This window comes from Mizuhopecten yessoensis, unplaced genomic scaffold (genome assembly GCF_002113885.1).
Source record: "Mizuhopecten yessoensis strain PY_sf001 unplaced genomic scaffold, ASM211388v2 scaffold10765, whole genome shotgun sequence".
NCBI classification, from domain to species: domain Eukaryota; kingdom Metazoa; phylum Mollusca; class Bivalvia; order Pectinida; family Pectinidae; genus Mizuhopecten; species Mizuhopecten yessoensis.
Genome location: NW_018408710.1, coordinates 1019540 through 1036444, shown reverse-complemented (window position 1 = coordinate 1036444; position 16905 = coordinate 1019540). Strand labels below are relative to the sequence as shown.

General features: G+C 34.9%; 1 protein-coding gene across 2 annotated transcripts in view; it reads left to right on the top strand.

Annotated features, from left to right (window-relative positions):
* LOC110462249 overlaps positions 1-16905 on the top strand; it is an 89532-nt gene that overhangs the window by 48379 nt on the left and 24248 nt on the right. The window contains exons 37-43 of one of the 2 annotated variants that reach the window (XM_021516134.1): positions 408-543; positions 1523-1739; positions 2526-2646; positions 3193-3390; positions 3781-3988; positions 6225-6320; positions 8540-8680. In XM_021516134.1, coding sequence (XP_021371809.1) covers positions 408-543; positions 1523-1739; positions 2526-2646; positions 3193-3390; positions 3781-3988; positions 6225-6320; positions 8540-8680 — 1117 coding nt within the window. The remainder of the gene's footprint in view (positions 1-407; positions 544-1522; positions 1740-2525; positions 2647-3192; positions 3391-3780; positions 3989-6224; positions 6321-8539; positions 8681-16905) is intronic. The other variant, XM_021516135.1, reaches the window with a different exon arrangement.

Sequence of the window (16905 nt, the reverse complement as noted above, 5' to 3'; positions counted from 1 at the left end):
CCCCTAGTGCCCCTCGCCTACGGATCTGTAGTGTAGACCTGTACGAGGTAGGTTATTACTGTTATACAACATTACTACACCATGGGTGCCCCTAGTGCCCCTCGCCTACGGATCTGTAGTGTAGACCTGTACGAGGTAGGTTATTACTGTTATACAATATATACTGCACCATGGGTATTCTTATTCTCCCTTGCCTCAAGGTACTGTAGACCTGTTCATTTTTTTGCAATAAATCTTGAAAATAATGAAATACATGTAACTGGAATCTAGTATTACAGAATTATGGTCATTCAGTCTAAAAAAAAGAAACCAACTTTGTTTTCCTGGAAGCCCATTTGTACAAACATTCTTTTCACAGTCTGTAAAATAAATGTGTATGTAAGAATGGTGATAATCTTTGTGTACAGGCTACAGTTGAGTGGGACGAGCCAGCCATGCACAAGGAGATGTCACTGAAGGGATACCGACTCCTGGTGGATAACAAGCCGTTTAGACTCACGCCTCCCGAGAAGAGGAGTGTCGTCATTAATAAACTAGAGCCAGGTACGTCTTTACCACACAGGTTGTCAATCTTTGTATGGAATCTGACATAGAAATTCAAACGTTTGGAAGTTTGTGTGAGCATTTTAATAGCAGATACAGTATATAAAGTAATGTCCGAGCTAATTGTCTGGTGGGCTGACTTTTCGTCAGTTACACGATGAATATTCAACAGAATTTTAGTCATGTTAAATTGTGCTTTGCCTTGTCCAATCGTTCCTGGAAAACACAAAGAAATCAAATCAAAATTTCATTAAAAAATCTTCTGATTCCATGTCTGCTTGAAATGTAGGTGTGATGTCAACAAAGAAAAAATTGATGAAAATCGCGGCGTTTGGGCGTTTATTGTTAACGTAGACATGCATAGGAAAAAGGGCTCAAATTCTGTTTAAATTACATCTTGATGAGTTTTCTAGAACCACTTGATGAGAATAATGAAATGCAATATACCTTCTGAAAATGTGTTAATTATTTGTCAAGTAATCCCCAAATGGGATTTCACGACTAAGGTAGAAGATTCCCAGTTAAATCTTTGCAACTTGACTGATAATGTAGGAAGGTGCTACAAGTTGTGTGAATGTTTATTATAATGTTAGCCTGCAATGACGAGTGAAATGTATGATCAGACCAACAGTACGATCAGACCAACTGTACGCAAAATATGTCTGTATAGTGGCTTGACAAAGTGAAGACTACATTCAATATTGTCCCGCATGACAGCTCATCACCTGAGCGATTCGACCTGCCCACCAAGCATTCAGAGAAGTCAGCTCGGCAACTCTACAAATGCATGTTCACAACAGTACTTACTGTTATAAGCAATTAAATAATACCTTGGTTGTTTTTTCGTTATCATTTTCAATAGAAAAATGTCATTAGTGTGTTCATTGAACTAGTTAGGACATAGTGAATTCTTTGTAGATAATAATTGTCAAGGAAATTTACTTGATATGTCGAAAATAAAATGGTTTGTGTTTTACAGGGAAGACGATATGTGTACAGGTGAAGGCCGTTGCTAAGCAAGGTAACGGTATAGAGAGTGAAGCGTCACGTCCAATCTACATCTCCTGTCCACGGGCACCAGCACCAGCTGCCATATCTCAGGAGACGTCGATGAAAACAGGGTGTGTCCTCATCAGCTGGAGGAAGCCGGAGAGTCACGTACACACACCACAGGGAGAGTCCATCTGTTACTACCAGTACGTCTCAGGAATTATCAATTATATACCGTAATAGTCAAGCCTGCTAAAGTTTTACCGATTGGTCACACAAAGGACTGGTGTTTAATTCTCCCTAGCATTTGCAATTTTGAGGTCTATACGTATTGACAGATTTTCAGTTTTTGATCCCGTAATAAAGAATGCACTGTCCCTTTTCAAATTTTAGCAACTGAAGTACCTAAAAGGATGTTTAGGTTTTTATCCCATGTTAAAAAATTTACCTTCCTTTTTGAGATTTTCCTAGCTTTAAGAATCTTACAACTGTTTTTTTGGGCAACATTTTTAGATGAAATCCTTTCCCTTATTTACAAAGACCTGTGCTGTGAGATTTCTAAGAATGACATTTTCCTGTAGTTGTTTTTGTCTCGCCACCACGAAGTGGAAGCGAGACTTAGGTTTTGCTATTCTGGCGATGGCGTCATCATTAAGTTTTTACGTTTAAGCTAGTTTCACTGAAGGTATAAGTGCTACACCAACCAAACTTCGACCATAGATGCATCTTAGGTAATACATCTCAACCCATGCATCAAATGCTGGATGCGGTCCACATTTTACCACCATTTACTTTGTCAGCATCTTCATCAACATTAAATTTATGCATTTAAGTAAGTTTTATTGATATCTGCATTGATGGTCAAAGCGGGGCATAGGCGAGACATATCAATCCGAATGGTTTGTTTTGAGATATCTATAAAATATGCTTAATTATGTAACAGTGTTTGATATAATATTTATATAATAATGATATAAGCAACATCTTTGTAGAATTTACCAGAACGGTCAGAAGAGGGACATTGTGAAACCTAACAACAAGAGTAACCATCAAGGGTATCATCACTACCTGTATGACCTTCCAGCTGACCAGGCAGTGGACGTAGGGGTCAAGGTGAGTCAAAGGTCACCGTGTATAATCTATCATAATAGGTTGTTTTAGACAGCCACGGATGTGTCTGCTGATGTGTCTGTCACACTTAAACAGGAACCCATATTGTGTTGTTCTGGCCCCTACTTTATTAAGGTTCCTTTGATTATGTGGACAGGTTTTCTAAATGGAAGCTATGCATTTCCTATACACAATTTTAACTCATTTAACCCTGAAATATCATAATGAACTATTCCAACATTTGAATTTGAAGAGTTCAAATGTGTCTTCAGGGGTGAATGAGTTAATTTTAAGCAAATGCTTTAGTAGCAATGTTTCATGAAATAACCTGATAAATATTTATGATTCTTCTGCCCTTTTGATTCAAAGATTTGAAACTCAAAACACTGAAAATGAATTGTTCATACTTAACAACCTGAAGAAAATGTTTAGAAATACTGAAGATGTAATAATGCACACTAAAAATTTGTTTTTAATAAAGTGTGTTAGACGCTGATTAATGACAGAGGAGATGTTCTAGCATTATTTTTTATGTCTCTGTGTTTACAGTGTATTGCGGGAAGTATGAATGTCGACCCATTCCAAGATCAAGTCTTCTGTCGCAGTGAGAGCCATGTGTCCAACACACTGCGTGTCATTGCCCCCAGCGTGCCTCACTCCCCGAACCTCTACCTCGAATCCATGACTACTAAGGGCATAGAGGTCACATGGATGACACCTCAACAGTTGGGTGATGTCAAGCTTTCTGTGAGTATCTCATATAATTTATTACAACCGTCAGTTCAGGTCATTATAAACATGCATTTTAATATAAGATATTGTTTTTAGACTTTTTTGTCTCCATATTTTTGGTGGTTGTTAATATGAAAATGTTTCTTCTATTTCGCATAGATCTAACAGATGTTATCAAATATTCCTATGACTAAGTAGGAAATAGATGCATGACAAATAAGAAATTATCTCCCTTGTTTTATTTTTTCATTTTTTTCCCCATTGGTAATGAGGTTGCAGAGGAGCGTCTCCCCATTGTAAAGTTTTTCAAATGCTGTCTGTGCTTTCACTCCTAGCAAAGTTCGCTTCTATGGATTCCATGTTTGTAAATTTGTTGAGTGTCTTGGTTCCATTGTGTGTTTCCAGGGCTACCGTATGATGAAGAATGGACATCTGTATGGGGGCCTGATCCCACCCTACATCAACACCTGGACAATCAGTGACATCACACTGGGCGAGTCTGTTACACTGCAGCTTATTGCCCTCACAGAACACCCCATAGGCAAGATAGAGGCAGAGATTGCCAACCGCCAGAGGTCAGAGAAAGACAAGTTGGAAAAGATGGAGTCTGCAGGTAGGTCTTACTGGTTATCAAGTATGATACTGGTAGGCATATCATATAACCTGTGTTTCACATTTACCTGAGTGTCATATGCTTACCTGAGTATTACACACCTGAATGTCATACTCTAAGCTGAGTGTCACACTATTTCCTGAGTGTCATATGTTTATCTTAGTATAACACACTAACCTGAGTATCATACTATTTCCTGAATGTTATATGGTTACCTCAGTATTGTGCATTTACCTAAGGGTCACACATTTACCTGATCATCACACACTTACCTGAGTGTCACACTATTTCCTGAGTGTCATATGTTTATCTTAGTATAACACACTAACCTGAGTATCATACTATTTCCTGAATGTTATATGGTTACCTCAGTATTGTACATTTACCTAAGGGTCACACATTTACCTGATCATCACACACTTACCAGAGTGTCACACTATTTCCTGAATGTTGTATGTTTAACTGATTGTTACACACTACTTGAGTGTACAACACTTTCCTGAGTGTAATAATTACCTGAGTGTCACATACCTGTGTGTCACAATTACTTAAGTAAAGCACACCTGAGTGAAGCACACCTACCTTATTGTTTGTAATATTTAGGGCTGTATGATCGTTCCTGTAATTAACAGATGCTATCATTTCTTGGATGGAAAACTTTATCTGTATTGCTTGATGTTTGGTCGAATGTGTTATTGTATTGAATGTGTATTGTGTTGAATATGTATTGTATTGAATGTGTATTGTGTTAAATGTGTTATTGCGTGAATGTGTTATTGTGTTGAATGTATATTGTGTTGAATGTGTATTGTGTTGAATGTGTTATTGTGTTGAATGTGTATTGTGTTCAATGTGTAATTGTGTTCAATGTGTATTGTGTTGGTTGTGTATTGTGTTGAATGTGTTATTGTGTTGAATGTGTTATTGTGTTGAATGTGTTATTGTGTTCAATGTGTTATTGTGTTGAATGTATATTGTGCTGAATGTGTTATTGTGTTGCATTTGTTATTGTGTTGAATGTGTATTGTGTTGAATGTGTATTGTGTTGAATGTGTATTGTGTTTAATGTGTTATTGTGTTGAATGTGTATTGTGTTGAATGTGTTATTGTGTTGAATGTGTTATTGTGTTGCATTTGTTATTGTGTTGAATGTGTATTGTGTTGAATGTGTATTGTGTTGAATGTGTATTGTGTTGCATGTGTTATTGTGTTGAATGTGTTATTGTGTTGAATGTGTTATTGTGTTGAATGTACATTGTGTTGAATGTGTTATTGTGTTGAATGTACATGACTTATAACAGCCCTTGTTTATGTTTGTCAGATTAAGAATTGTTGATATAAAGTCAGGGTCGTAGTTATTAATGCATTTTCTCAGCAATCCTCCATAAGATACAATCAGTTAGCACCTGTCTGTAAGAACCATCCTATTTATAGAATAAATTGAACGCTATTATTATAACACCTCCGCCTGCAGTTTTCAGCCAAATTTCATAAAGCTTCACTGATATTATCATCACACTCTTGATTTGTGCACCTGCGAAAAAAAAATGATTTGGCGAACTTTGATGGGAGTTATTTACCAATTTGAATGACCCTACGTACGCAGAACTTATATTGAGTGGATGCGTAAATTGGGGTTACCTCCCCTATTTGTGGAGTCCTGCCCATTTGTAGAACTGTTCCTGCTGTTCTTGGTGCTGACAGTTTGCCATTCTGGGGACAAGTCTAGTTGTTCAAAGAGTTTATTTAAAAAGAAGCATTGGGATTCTGAAAAATAAATGAATAGAAAAAAGTGCATACATGTATTTGGATTTATTACGAAATATGGCAGTAAAGATCAAATAAATTAAATGTTTATTTTTCAAACTTTAAAGTTTTGTACTAAAAATATGGAAAGAAGAAATATGACCATGTTAGATATGTTTGAATTCTTTCTTTCACCAGTACCCCACATTTCTTGTTTCTTTAATACTTAGTATGTTTATTATAGTTTTATTATTTTGTTTGCACTATATACTAATCATGTTTTTGTTACATTACTATTTTAGTTACTTACTAATATTCTGTTTTTATTAAGTCATTATTTTAACTATGCACACTTTATACTAATACTGTTTTTACTATACATGTATCATTATTTTCATTCAATGCACTGTATGCTAATCCAGTTTTTAATACACTATTATTTTAACACACAGCTATATATGTATTTTTCTTTCACTACTTTCATTAACAGCAAAATCAATGAGTCGCAGTGCTCTGATAAAATACTCCAAAGACATGCCCACGAAGGGCTGGCCTAAGCTGCCTAGGTCTGCCCGAGACCCCTTTGGTAACACAGCCATATATATCCCATAATACTCTGCTGCTTCCTGTCTCTGTTCTATCCTGTGTCTATTACAGATGTCTGTTCCAACCAACCCTTGATTGTGTTATTTGAACTTGACATGACCAGATTAGAAAATGTTTTATAATCTTATGAACTGTTCTTATAGAGAAATGTTTCCAGATCTGTATAAACTTCTATCTATAATTTAGGAGAAGTCTGCTACCATGGCAAGCCTATTGATTTTGTCTGAGTCTATTGAAAGTGTTTTCCAATTTTGTGAAAAGAAAGAAATTTTACTGAATTAAAGAATTCATCAAAATGCATGGCTGAACTTTAATTCAGCATCAATGTGATTATGTGATATAACGGATTTTAATCAGAATTAAAAAATGATTTGGATTTTTTTTTACCTGTAAATTCAATAAATACCCATCTATACTATCCTCAATGGTTGGTGCATATATCAAAGACTTGACTTTCATTATCATCCCTTACCAGGCATACATGTAGCTCCTGTTGATGCTAGTCATACCTATATCTTAGTTACTAGATACCTGGTTAACACATCTACAAATAGGGGGGTATATCTGAACAGGATGTTGCCTAAAACAGGGTGAAAATAAATTCAAGTAACACTTGACAGACGAGAAATATTCACAGGTTCTAAGGTGGTGAGTTTATAAACAGAAAAATATATAATAAATCCAATAAAAGTTGAACATTCCTATTTAGATTTATTTTTGTTACCAAGTGGTACATATACTACATAAAAGAGGGGACTATAGAGTAGATTTGCACTTGTCCATCTGTTTAGAGAATGTCCATCAGTAGGTTGCCTGATTTGTATCCAATACAAAGTATACTCTGTCACCTAAAACTGCCAGATTTTGCAGGAGAACCTCTCGTAATGGCAGAATATTGCATACTGAAACAGGGTGTAATTGTCAACTATATATACAGAGTTATAGCCCTTTGTTTACTAGGAATTAATTTTACTGGGGCATGTCTTGAATACTCTTTCAGCTCCACTTGCCAAATTTTGCATGTGACTACCTCTTGGGATGACGGGTGTGTCGTACGAGGCTTTAATCTCCCAGCATGCATTTTTCCTATCTGGAATGTGACTGCTTTTCTACGTTATTGGCCGTGATAGGCTAGGACGTTTGTACTAGAGTTAGTGTATACCAAACCTGATACTGCATGCTTATGTTATGTATAACCATATCTGTCAATTAAATGGATATAGGCTATTTGAATTACATCTTATTCAAACAGTATTATGAATAATTTGATAATAAGATTACTACTTTATAGTTAAAGTGAATTAATAGTAACACAAAATTAGTATAAAGAAATAAGTAACACAAAATTCCATCAGATCTTTGATTGAGGATATAAAAACTATTATTTTTCTTAACTCAGTGATATTAATATGTAATATTAACTTTCAGAATATGCACCTGTATAAATACCCAGTATTGCAAAATGCAGAGCAAAACTGGGTTTAAATGGATATATTATGATTCCATTTGTGGAAGCAATACTTTTTTTTTTATACAAGAAATGACTTTGATTTGCTGAGCTAAAGTAGATTTTACTGTAGAGTATTATATATTGTTCCCATCAAAAATAGCTGTATGGTGAGATAAATGCATTAACTGGGTCAATTTCATGAAAGGCCACAAATGCAGTTAGGTAATGGGACATCAGACTCGCAGGTCATGAAATAACTTATGTAGACAAAATCAAACTTTGAATGTTGTTTGAGTTTACATTACCATACAAAAATGTGGTTTTAACTACATGTCAGTTTTGTATATATGGTATATTTGGTCTTAATAAATGCATGTTTTCCAAGAAAAGTTAATAATTTTATTGATGTTTGAAATTTGGACTTGTGTCTAAGATTACTTCTTGATCATCCGGTATCTGGTTAGTGGTGGCTGCATTAACAGGAAAGGTCTTTGGTACATTTAATTAGTCTCATCTCAGCTTACCGTTTTTAACCTGCAATTATCACAGGAGGCATACACAAAAAACTTTTACTCAAGGGGTGAGGGGGGGGGTCTTATAACAGGACAATGCAATAGCATGATACTGTCATTAACTTCCATATCAAATCATTATTGATGATACATTCTCTGTACCCATGTTTACAATTTTACAGACTCATCAAAATATTTTAAAAAATATATCCAAAACACAAATGTTTATGTTTTCAGAGGAGCACTTGGGTGACAGATATGCAGGTTGTCGTCCAGGACGTAAACTGAAAATGGTGTATTCTGGCTTAGTCCAGCCTCCTTCTGATGTGCGCATTCACCAGGTGACGGGCCATTCTGCCCTTATAGGATGGAGTGTGGGTAAGTACTTATGGTGTTGTTCCTAGTACCATGATAAAGGCAGTGCAAAGAATGCAGGTTAGAGCTGTGTGGTTGTGACTAAAACTATAAGTAATTGTACATGTGCTGGTGTTACTAAGACTATTGACAAATAATTCGGTAGTTAAAATGTACCGAGACAAGAAATTGAGGTTGTGACTAAAACTATATGTAATCGTACATGTGCTGGTGTTACCAAGACTATTGACAAGTAATTCGGTAGTTAGAATGTACGGAGACAAGTAATTGAGGTTGTTACTTAGGCGTCAATGTACTATGACATTAGTAAAGTTATTGGGGAGTTGTTACCAAGACTATTGTTATTTTTGAGGTTTTTACTAAGACATTGGACAAGCAATTGAGAGAACCTATTCTATATAGTGTGTATACACTCTCTATTGATAGGAACAATGTCCCGGGTCGAGTGACATATGACATATGCAATTTCGTCACATCGTTGTATAGGTAAACAATACAAATCACTCACTCAGTCATAGCTTGACAAAGGGACAAGTCGGTCTTGAAACATTGCATCACGTTTAATACCTATATTGTTTGTGTATAAAGTAAAACTTTTATATTACGTATTGCCAAATTGGTGAATCTTATTGAAGTAATTGAGAGGTTCTTACAAAGACTTGCGACAAATAATTATGAGGTTGACACCGTTGTTACTAAGACTTTGGGTATAAACCTCGTATGATTTTGGTGACTTGGTTTGTGATTTGTTATCTTTTTGTATCATATAAGTTATCTAAAAATGTTAAACTTTCCAAATCAAGGTGGGGTAGGTGATATACCCAGGTGGGCTATGTAGGGACAGCTCTTTCTTTTCTACAACGTATGTGATCTGATTGTGTTTAATTTGCAGTACCAAACACTATTAGTTATATTTATACTGTGGTATATATATATAATTTTTTTTCTTTAATTAACTTAAATTTATGCCAAATATATTTCTGATGTAAAGAAGACTAAAACACATTAATATAAAGCTAGAACAAGGAGGTGTAGACAGTGAGGATCTAGATTTGTAGAGGTAAGGTTGAGACTGGCATCCCCTCTCACCCCTGGGACCACAACCCTTTACACCTAACCTGACGACATCGACACAGTTCAAAGTCCTGGTTGATGATTATCGGAGTTAGATCATAAAACGACATTATCTATGTAGTGTAATCTACGGGATTAACGGGATTACATGGTATGGTGTCAAGTTGAATGCATCTTTTGTCGTTATCTAATTAACTATTTTTCATTACGGCAGACTTAAACAAAATCCAATGGGTACACAAATAGTTTCCAAACAGGTGAAGTGTGGACAAAATTGAAGTTGCAAAGTCCTTATTTTGAAATGCAGTTGAGGAAAATGCATCATAGAGTTGCTAATTTTTGCAATTGTAAATGTTTTTATTTGTATCCAGAACTTGTAAATTTTACTTTTTAACTCATTCATGAAATAAAACTGATAATGACTTAGGAATAGAAGATGTACCGTAGTCCCAATTTGTCTTGGTAGTTTTATTTACTTGCATGCCTTAAGTCTTCAATTACTCGAAGCCTACTCTTTCTGATAAGGTCGTCAGTAAACAAATTTACACCAATTGACTCGCACACAATAACCAAAGGTTAGAGATAAGTAGGCGGAACAATCAACAATACTTATATAGCATTGCTATCTGTTGTGATCTATCAGTTCATCGGATTGGAACAGCTATATTGTAGTTGGTATTTGTGTCGGTGTGTTTGATTGGAGGACTCATACATGGAGATTTAATTTGTATTTTTAATTCCTAACTGATCAACGTTACTACCTATATATAGTGACTGGATCAGTGACAAATATTTCACGTACATGCACCTTAGATAGCACAGTGGACTTGTCTATGTCAATGAATAGCACATTCTATTAGTAAATTTAGGGGTGAAGGATAAACCTTTGATTATATCTGAGGAGCCTAGATTGTACATTTGTGTATGGAATGTCCATGTTCTGACTTATCTGACCATTATTTGTTGTGTACATAGTATCGAGTTTGAAATTCAATCTTTTAAAATCTCTAGTAACTGTAAAATATATGATATTGGCGTGAAAAGGTAGGTATTATAACAAAATTGCTGATTTAAATAAAACTAGGTTACTATATTTAGTAATGCACTGTTTGATAATTGAAAGATATGTTAATATGTCTATTTGGTATATAGTCGTAATATCCCATCGACACCCTAATTAAGGTTCTACAGGTTTAAATGATAGGAAATAGGTTAATTGTATAGGAGTGTTCCAGACGGTGGCAAAGACGAAGAAAAGGATTTCGGTCCTGCAGTGGGATACAGCAGGCCGTTTCTGTCCCCCAAAACCCATCCTCAAAATCAAAATTATAAATAAAAGGAGTGTTTATACCCACTAGTGACAAAATAACCCTTTAACATGACATATTTTAAGTTAATTGTTCTTTCAGATGAAATCATTAGATCTGAGAATATGGGAAAATTGACCATTGGAAATATTAAATTCAAAGGGCCAAAATCAGGCATCTCCCTTCAAATAGGAGAGTTGACAAGTATGACATTTAGGAGAGTTGACAAGTATGACATTTAGGAGAGTTGCCAAGTATGACATTTAGGAGAGTTGACAAGTATGACATTTTGTGATGTGATGTGGGTGACTTGTTCATGGAAGCCAATGTCTTAATAGAGAATAAAAACTAGAATTGAGGAGAGAAGCTAGCTCACAGTATGAATCTTGTTTAAATTGTTAGTGAGAAACGATAAGTCCAGACTAATTAGGGTGAAATCTATCAGTCAAAAGGACGGTACAAATTTGTACTTTATAAAAAACGGTAGAAATCTTTGTGAAATAAATTAAACCCCCGGCAGATTAAAGGTGACAGATCTAACAGTTCAATCTTATACTTAAACAGTAATTACCGGGTATATAAAATCTAAGTCTCTCACATGCACTTTTATCTTTTATATATACCAGTAATTATTTTATGTCTGTCATCTTGTTTGAGAAATAGATGACAATAGCATATCACAAAAGCATGTGATATGCTAACGTATAGTTATCATTGCCTGATATTTAGATTGAATAAAAAGATTTAAAATTGAAAAATATTTTTTCGTCATGTTATAGAAAAAAATCCTATTCATTATCCTTAATTATGGGTATAATTATGTAACATTAGATATGAACAGAGCTATTCATTGAATTAGCTTTTAGTTTTTGCATAATTTACTAAAGAATCATTTTAGAAGATATGACTGTCTGTAATAGGAATGTCATAATGACAAGGTGTTTTTGTCGCGCCGTATACGTTCCTTGTGGTACATGGAAGTGGCGGTATTTGTCTTACGAAAGCCGAGTGTAATTAGAGATGGCAATCTGCTGTACGGAACCAACTTGTTCGTCTTTTAAACGTTTTAGGCTTGTTTGCATTGTCTCTGTATATACACACAGATCTGTACCAATGTTCAAACACATCTCAGGTTTCCAGATAGTGTGTCACTATACAACATCAACACAGCCGTCGTAAGGCATTCTGTCACCATATACCCTCTAACACACACAAAAATGTCCACGTAAATGTCCTTCAATTTGTGTCGGAATAAATTTCAATAACTAAAAAAACAATATGATTATAAAATATAACCATTGAAATGTCATTTTTGACATAATCTAAGGGTAAACAATTATATAAATGCCATTTTTAACATACAAAATAAAATAAAAATATGTTGAAAAAAAATTACAATGGATTTTTATCCTTTTGAATTGATGCAAATTTACTTTACCGGAGTTTTAAGTTTTTCAATGGGCTATTGGTTTACATTAAGCTAGTACACGTATAGTATATTAGCTTTGAAAACACAGAGTGCTGGGCAGAATAAAGAAAGACGACGATGTTGGAAAATTATTAAATATCTCCCGTGGTTAAGTCATAAAATTTAATTTGAACTGAAAAGTTATTGAAGTAGGCGTATTATTGTATGGGGTTAATTAGCCTGCATTGGCCGATTACACACATTTTAGTTATAAATATAGAATTTACTCACATGGAGTGGCTGTCAAACAGTTCAAAGATATGGGTCTCATTGTCAACGAGATTTATGGACTCGTAGAACAAATTCAATAGGATCGCATTTGTATTCCTAAAGAGTGATGACTGATTCAGAATTGACGGTCCGGATATATGTGTTCATGGTATAGTCGACTAGCAGTGGGGATTGGATCTCAATCAAAAATGTGTAATACGTGATTATGAATGGACATAGGTTGTTGTGTGACGACAATATTTACAATGTTATGGATATTTTTGTAACAACGGGACACCAGTGTTGTCATCAGTAATAGACATTCGAAACACCGGATGTTACGTTATATGTACGCAACCTTACTTAAAACTTTCATTGTTGGATATGGAAATTCAGCCTTGACATCTTTTGTGTATCATTTTCTTAATATGAACAAGAATTACTACTGTGCAATGTTTAAATGATATTTTGGTGTTTGTTCAGGATATGGTGTGAAAACAAATTTTTGTGTCAGAATTTTAATCATATTGATGTTTCTTATTGATACAGAATGGATACACATCGTTGGTCTTGCAAATTTCGTAAGGTCCAATACTTATTCTGTGTGGCAACTTTATCAAGTAGGAAAGCAAATAATTTATAAGTGGCCTCTAAATAAAGTGTATTGGAATACTGCTATTATACATTCGGCCAGTCAAAACATCGTGAGGTTGTGTTTGATCGTAACTTATTGTGTTCGTACTCTTGGATACAGACGTCATTGATCCATTTACAATCAATGTAACAGAACTGAAGTGTAAATTTCCTGTGTTTACTCTGTGAGTAATGAGTATGTTTGTGTTGTACTACAATGTACAACACTATAGAATGTATCGAAATATATGTAGATGTATCAGAAATGTGATGACCTTTGACATGGAAATGGACCGAAATTGATCTTCGAGTACATAAACGGTAATGTTATATGGCCAATATTTGTAACTATTTTTCATCACTGTTATCAAGACAAGATTTCTGATACCATACTCCTGCCAAAAATGCTGGATAAGACTTTTGGGTACATAGTATACTATTGTAAAATGACGTCTGATTAAGAAACGGTTTAGGGTGTTATCTATGTGTGGGTAACATGACAGGTTCCACACGGCCCAGGAGTATTGAGGAAACAAATGTTACTGATAATGGTTATAGGGGAAATGTGAACGCTTGATTTTAACTAAGACAACCAGGATTTGATTCCCGGATTAGATGCTGTAGGTATGCGGTCAACTGCTTAAAAATGTAGGTTTTTCTCCGAGTACTCTGGTTTTCTCCTGTATTAAGACCCCATATGAGCTTCCATTCTGATTATGATACAAGATTATAAAAAATGTTTTATAATTGTTGTGAAACAAAATAAAGTTAAGTTCAATTCTTTTAATTTAAAAAGTGTTTGTGGTAGTGCTGACACATCCTAAGTACTGAGTTGAGAGCATGTTGGTAGTCCAGTAAAACTGACAATAATCGCAAGCAAAGTTCTGATCTGTCACCTGTTTATGTCTGGTGTAACTAATTCGAACTTTGAAGCCTACGATTATGGTTAGTTTATAGTCAACTTCAGTATGAAATGTTTGTGAAGTCAGGGTGGGTAAACACTGTAGCCGGTTGTAGTGTGGCTGAGTGTTGCTACTGTAAACAGTGAAAGTGATACCCCACACTGGTCAGCTATACAGAACACTTACCTGAGTAAATACTGACCACCGGCCGTATTACACCTGTCAAGTACATAACTCGTAATCACCAATATCACCTGAGTAAACACTGACCAAGTACATATATAATAAACCCGTCATATACATATGAACTCCTTATAACCAATATCTACTGGGTATATAGTACACTGTTATCTACTGGGTATATAGTACTCTGTTATCTACTGGGTATATAGTACACTGTTATCTACTGGGTATATAGTACACTGTTATCTACTGGGTATATAGTACACTGTTATCTACTGGGTATATAGTACACTGTTATCTACTGGGTATATAGTACACTGTTATCTACTGGGTATATAGTACACTGTTATCTACTGGGTATATAGTACACTGTTATCTACTGGGTATATAGTACACTGTTATCTACTGGGTATATAGTACACTGTTATCTACTGGGTATATAGTACACTGTTATCTACTGGGTATATAGTACACTGTTATCTACTGGGTATATAGTACACTGTTATCTACTGGGTATATAGTACACTGTTATCTACTGGGTATATAGTACACTGTTATCTACTGGGTATATAGTACACTGTTATCTACTGGGTATATAGTACACTGTTATCTACTGGGTATATAGTACACTGTTATCTACTGGGTATATAGTACACTGTTATCTACTGGGTATATAGTACACTGTTATCTACTGGGTATATAGTACACTGTTATCTACTGGGTATATAGTACACTGTTATCTACTGGGTATATAGTACACTGTTATCTACTGGGTATATAGTACACTGTTATCTACTGGGTATATAGTACACTGTTATCTACTGGGTATATAGTACACTGTTATCTACTGGGTATATAGTACACTGTTATCTACTGGGTATATAGTACACTGTTATCTACTGGGTATATAGTACACTGTTATCTACTGGGTATATAGTACACTGTTATCTACTGGGTATATAGTACACTGTTATCTACTGGGTATATAGTACACTGTTATCTACTGGGTATATAGTACACTGTTATCTACTGGGTATATAGTACACTGTTATCTACTGGGTATATAGTACACTGTTATCTACTGGGTATATAGTACACTGTTATCTACTGGGTATATAGTACACTGTTATCTACTGGGTATATAGTACACTGTTATCTACTGGGTATATAGTACACTGTTATCTACTGGGTATATAGTACACTGTTATCTACTGGGTATATAGTACACTGTTATCTACTGGGTATATAGTACACTGTTATCTACTGGGTATATAGTACACTGTTATCTACTGGGTATATAGTACACTGTTATCTACTGGGTATATAGTACACTGTTATCTACTGGGTATATAGTACACTGTTATCTACTGGGTATATAGTACACTGTTATCTACTGGGTATATAGTACACTGTTATCTACTGGGTATATAGTACACTGTTATCTACTGGGTATATAGTACACTGTTATCTACTGGGTATATAGTACACTGTTATCTACTGGGTATATAGTACACTGTTATCTACTGGGTATATAGTACACTGTTATCTACTGGGTATATAGTACACTGTTATCTACTGGGTATATAGTACACTGTTATCTACTGGGTATATAGTACACTGTTATCTACTGGGTATATAGTACACTGTTATCTACTGGGTATATAGTACACTGTTATCTACTGGGTATATAGTACACTGTTATCTACTGGGTATATAGTACACTGTTATCTACTGGGTATATAGTACACTGTTATCTACTGGGTATATAGTACACTGTTATCTACTGGGTATATAGTACACTGTTATCTACTGGGTATATAGTACACTGTTATCTACTGGGTATATAGTACACTGTTATCTACTGGGTATATAGTACACTGTTATCTACTGGGTATATAGTACACTGTTATCTACTGGGTATATAGTACACTGTTATCTACTGGGTATATAGTACACTGTTATCTACTGGGTATATAGTACACTGTTATCTACTGGGTATATAGTACACTGTTATCTACTGGGTATATAGTACACTGTTATCTACTGGGTATATAGTACACTGTTATCTACTGGGTATATAGTACACTGTTATCTACTGGGTATATAGTACACTGTTATCTACTGGGTATATAGTACACTGTTATCTACTGGGTATATAGTACACTGTTATCTACTGGGTATATAGTACACTGTTATCTACTGGGTATATAGTACACTGTTATCTACTGGGTATATAGTACACTGTTATCTACTGGGTATATAGTACACTGTTATCTACTGGGTATATAGTACACTGTTATCTACTGGGTATATAGTACACTGTTATCTACTGGGTATATAGTACACTGTTATCTACTGGGTATATAGTACACTGTTATCTACTGGGTATATAGTACACTGTTATCTACTGGGTATATAGTACACTGTTATCTACTGGGTATATAGTACACT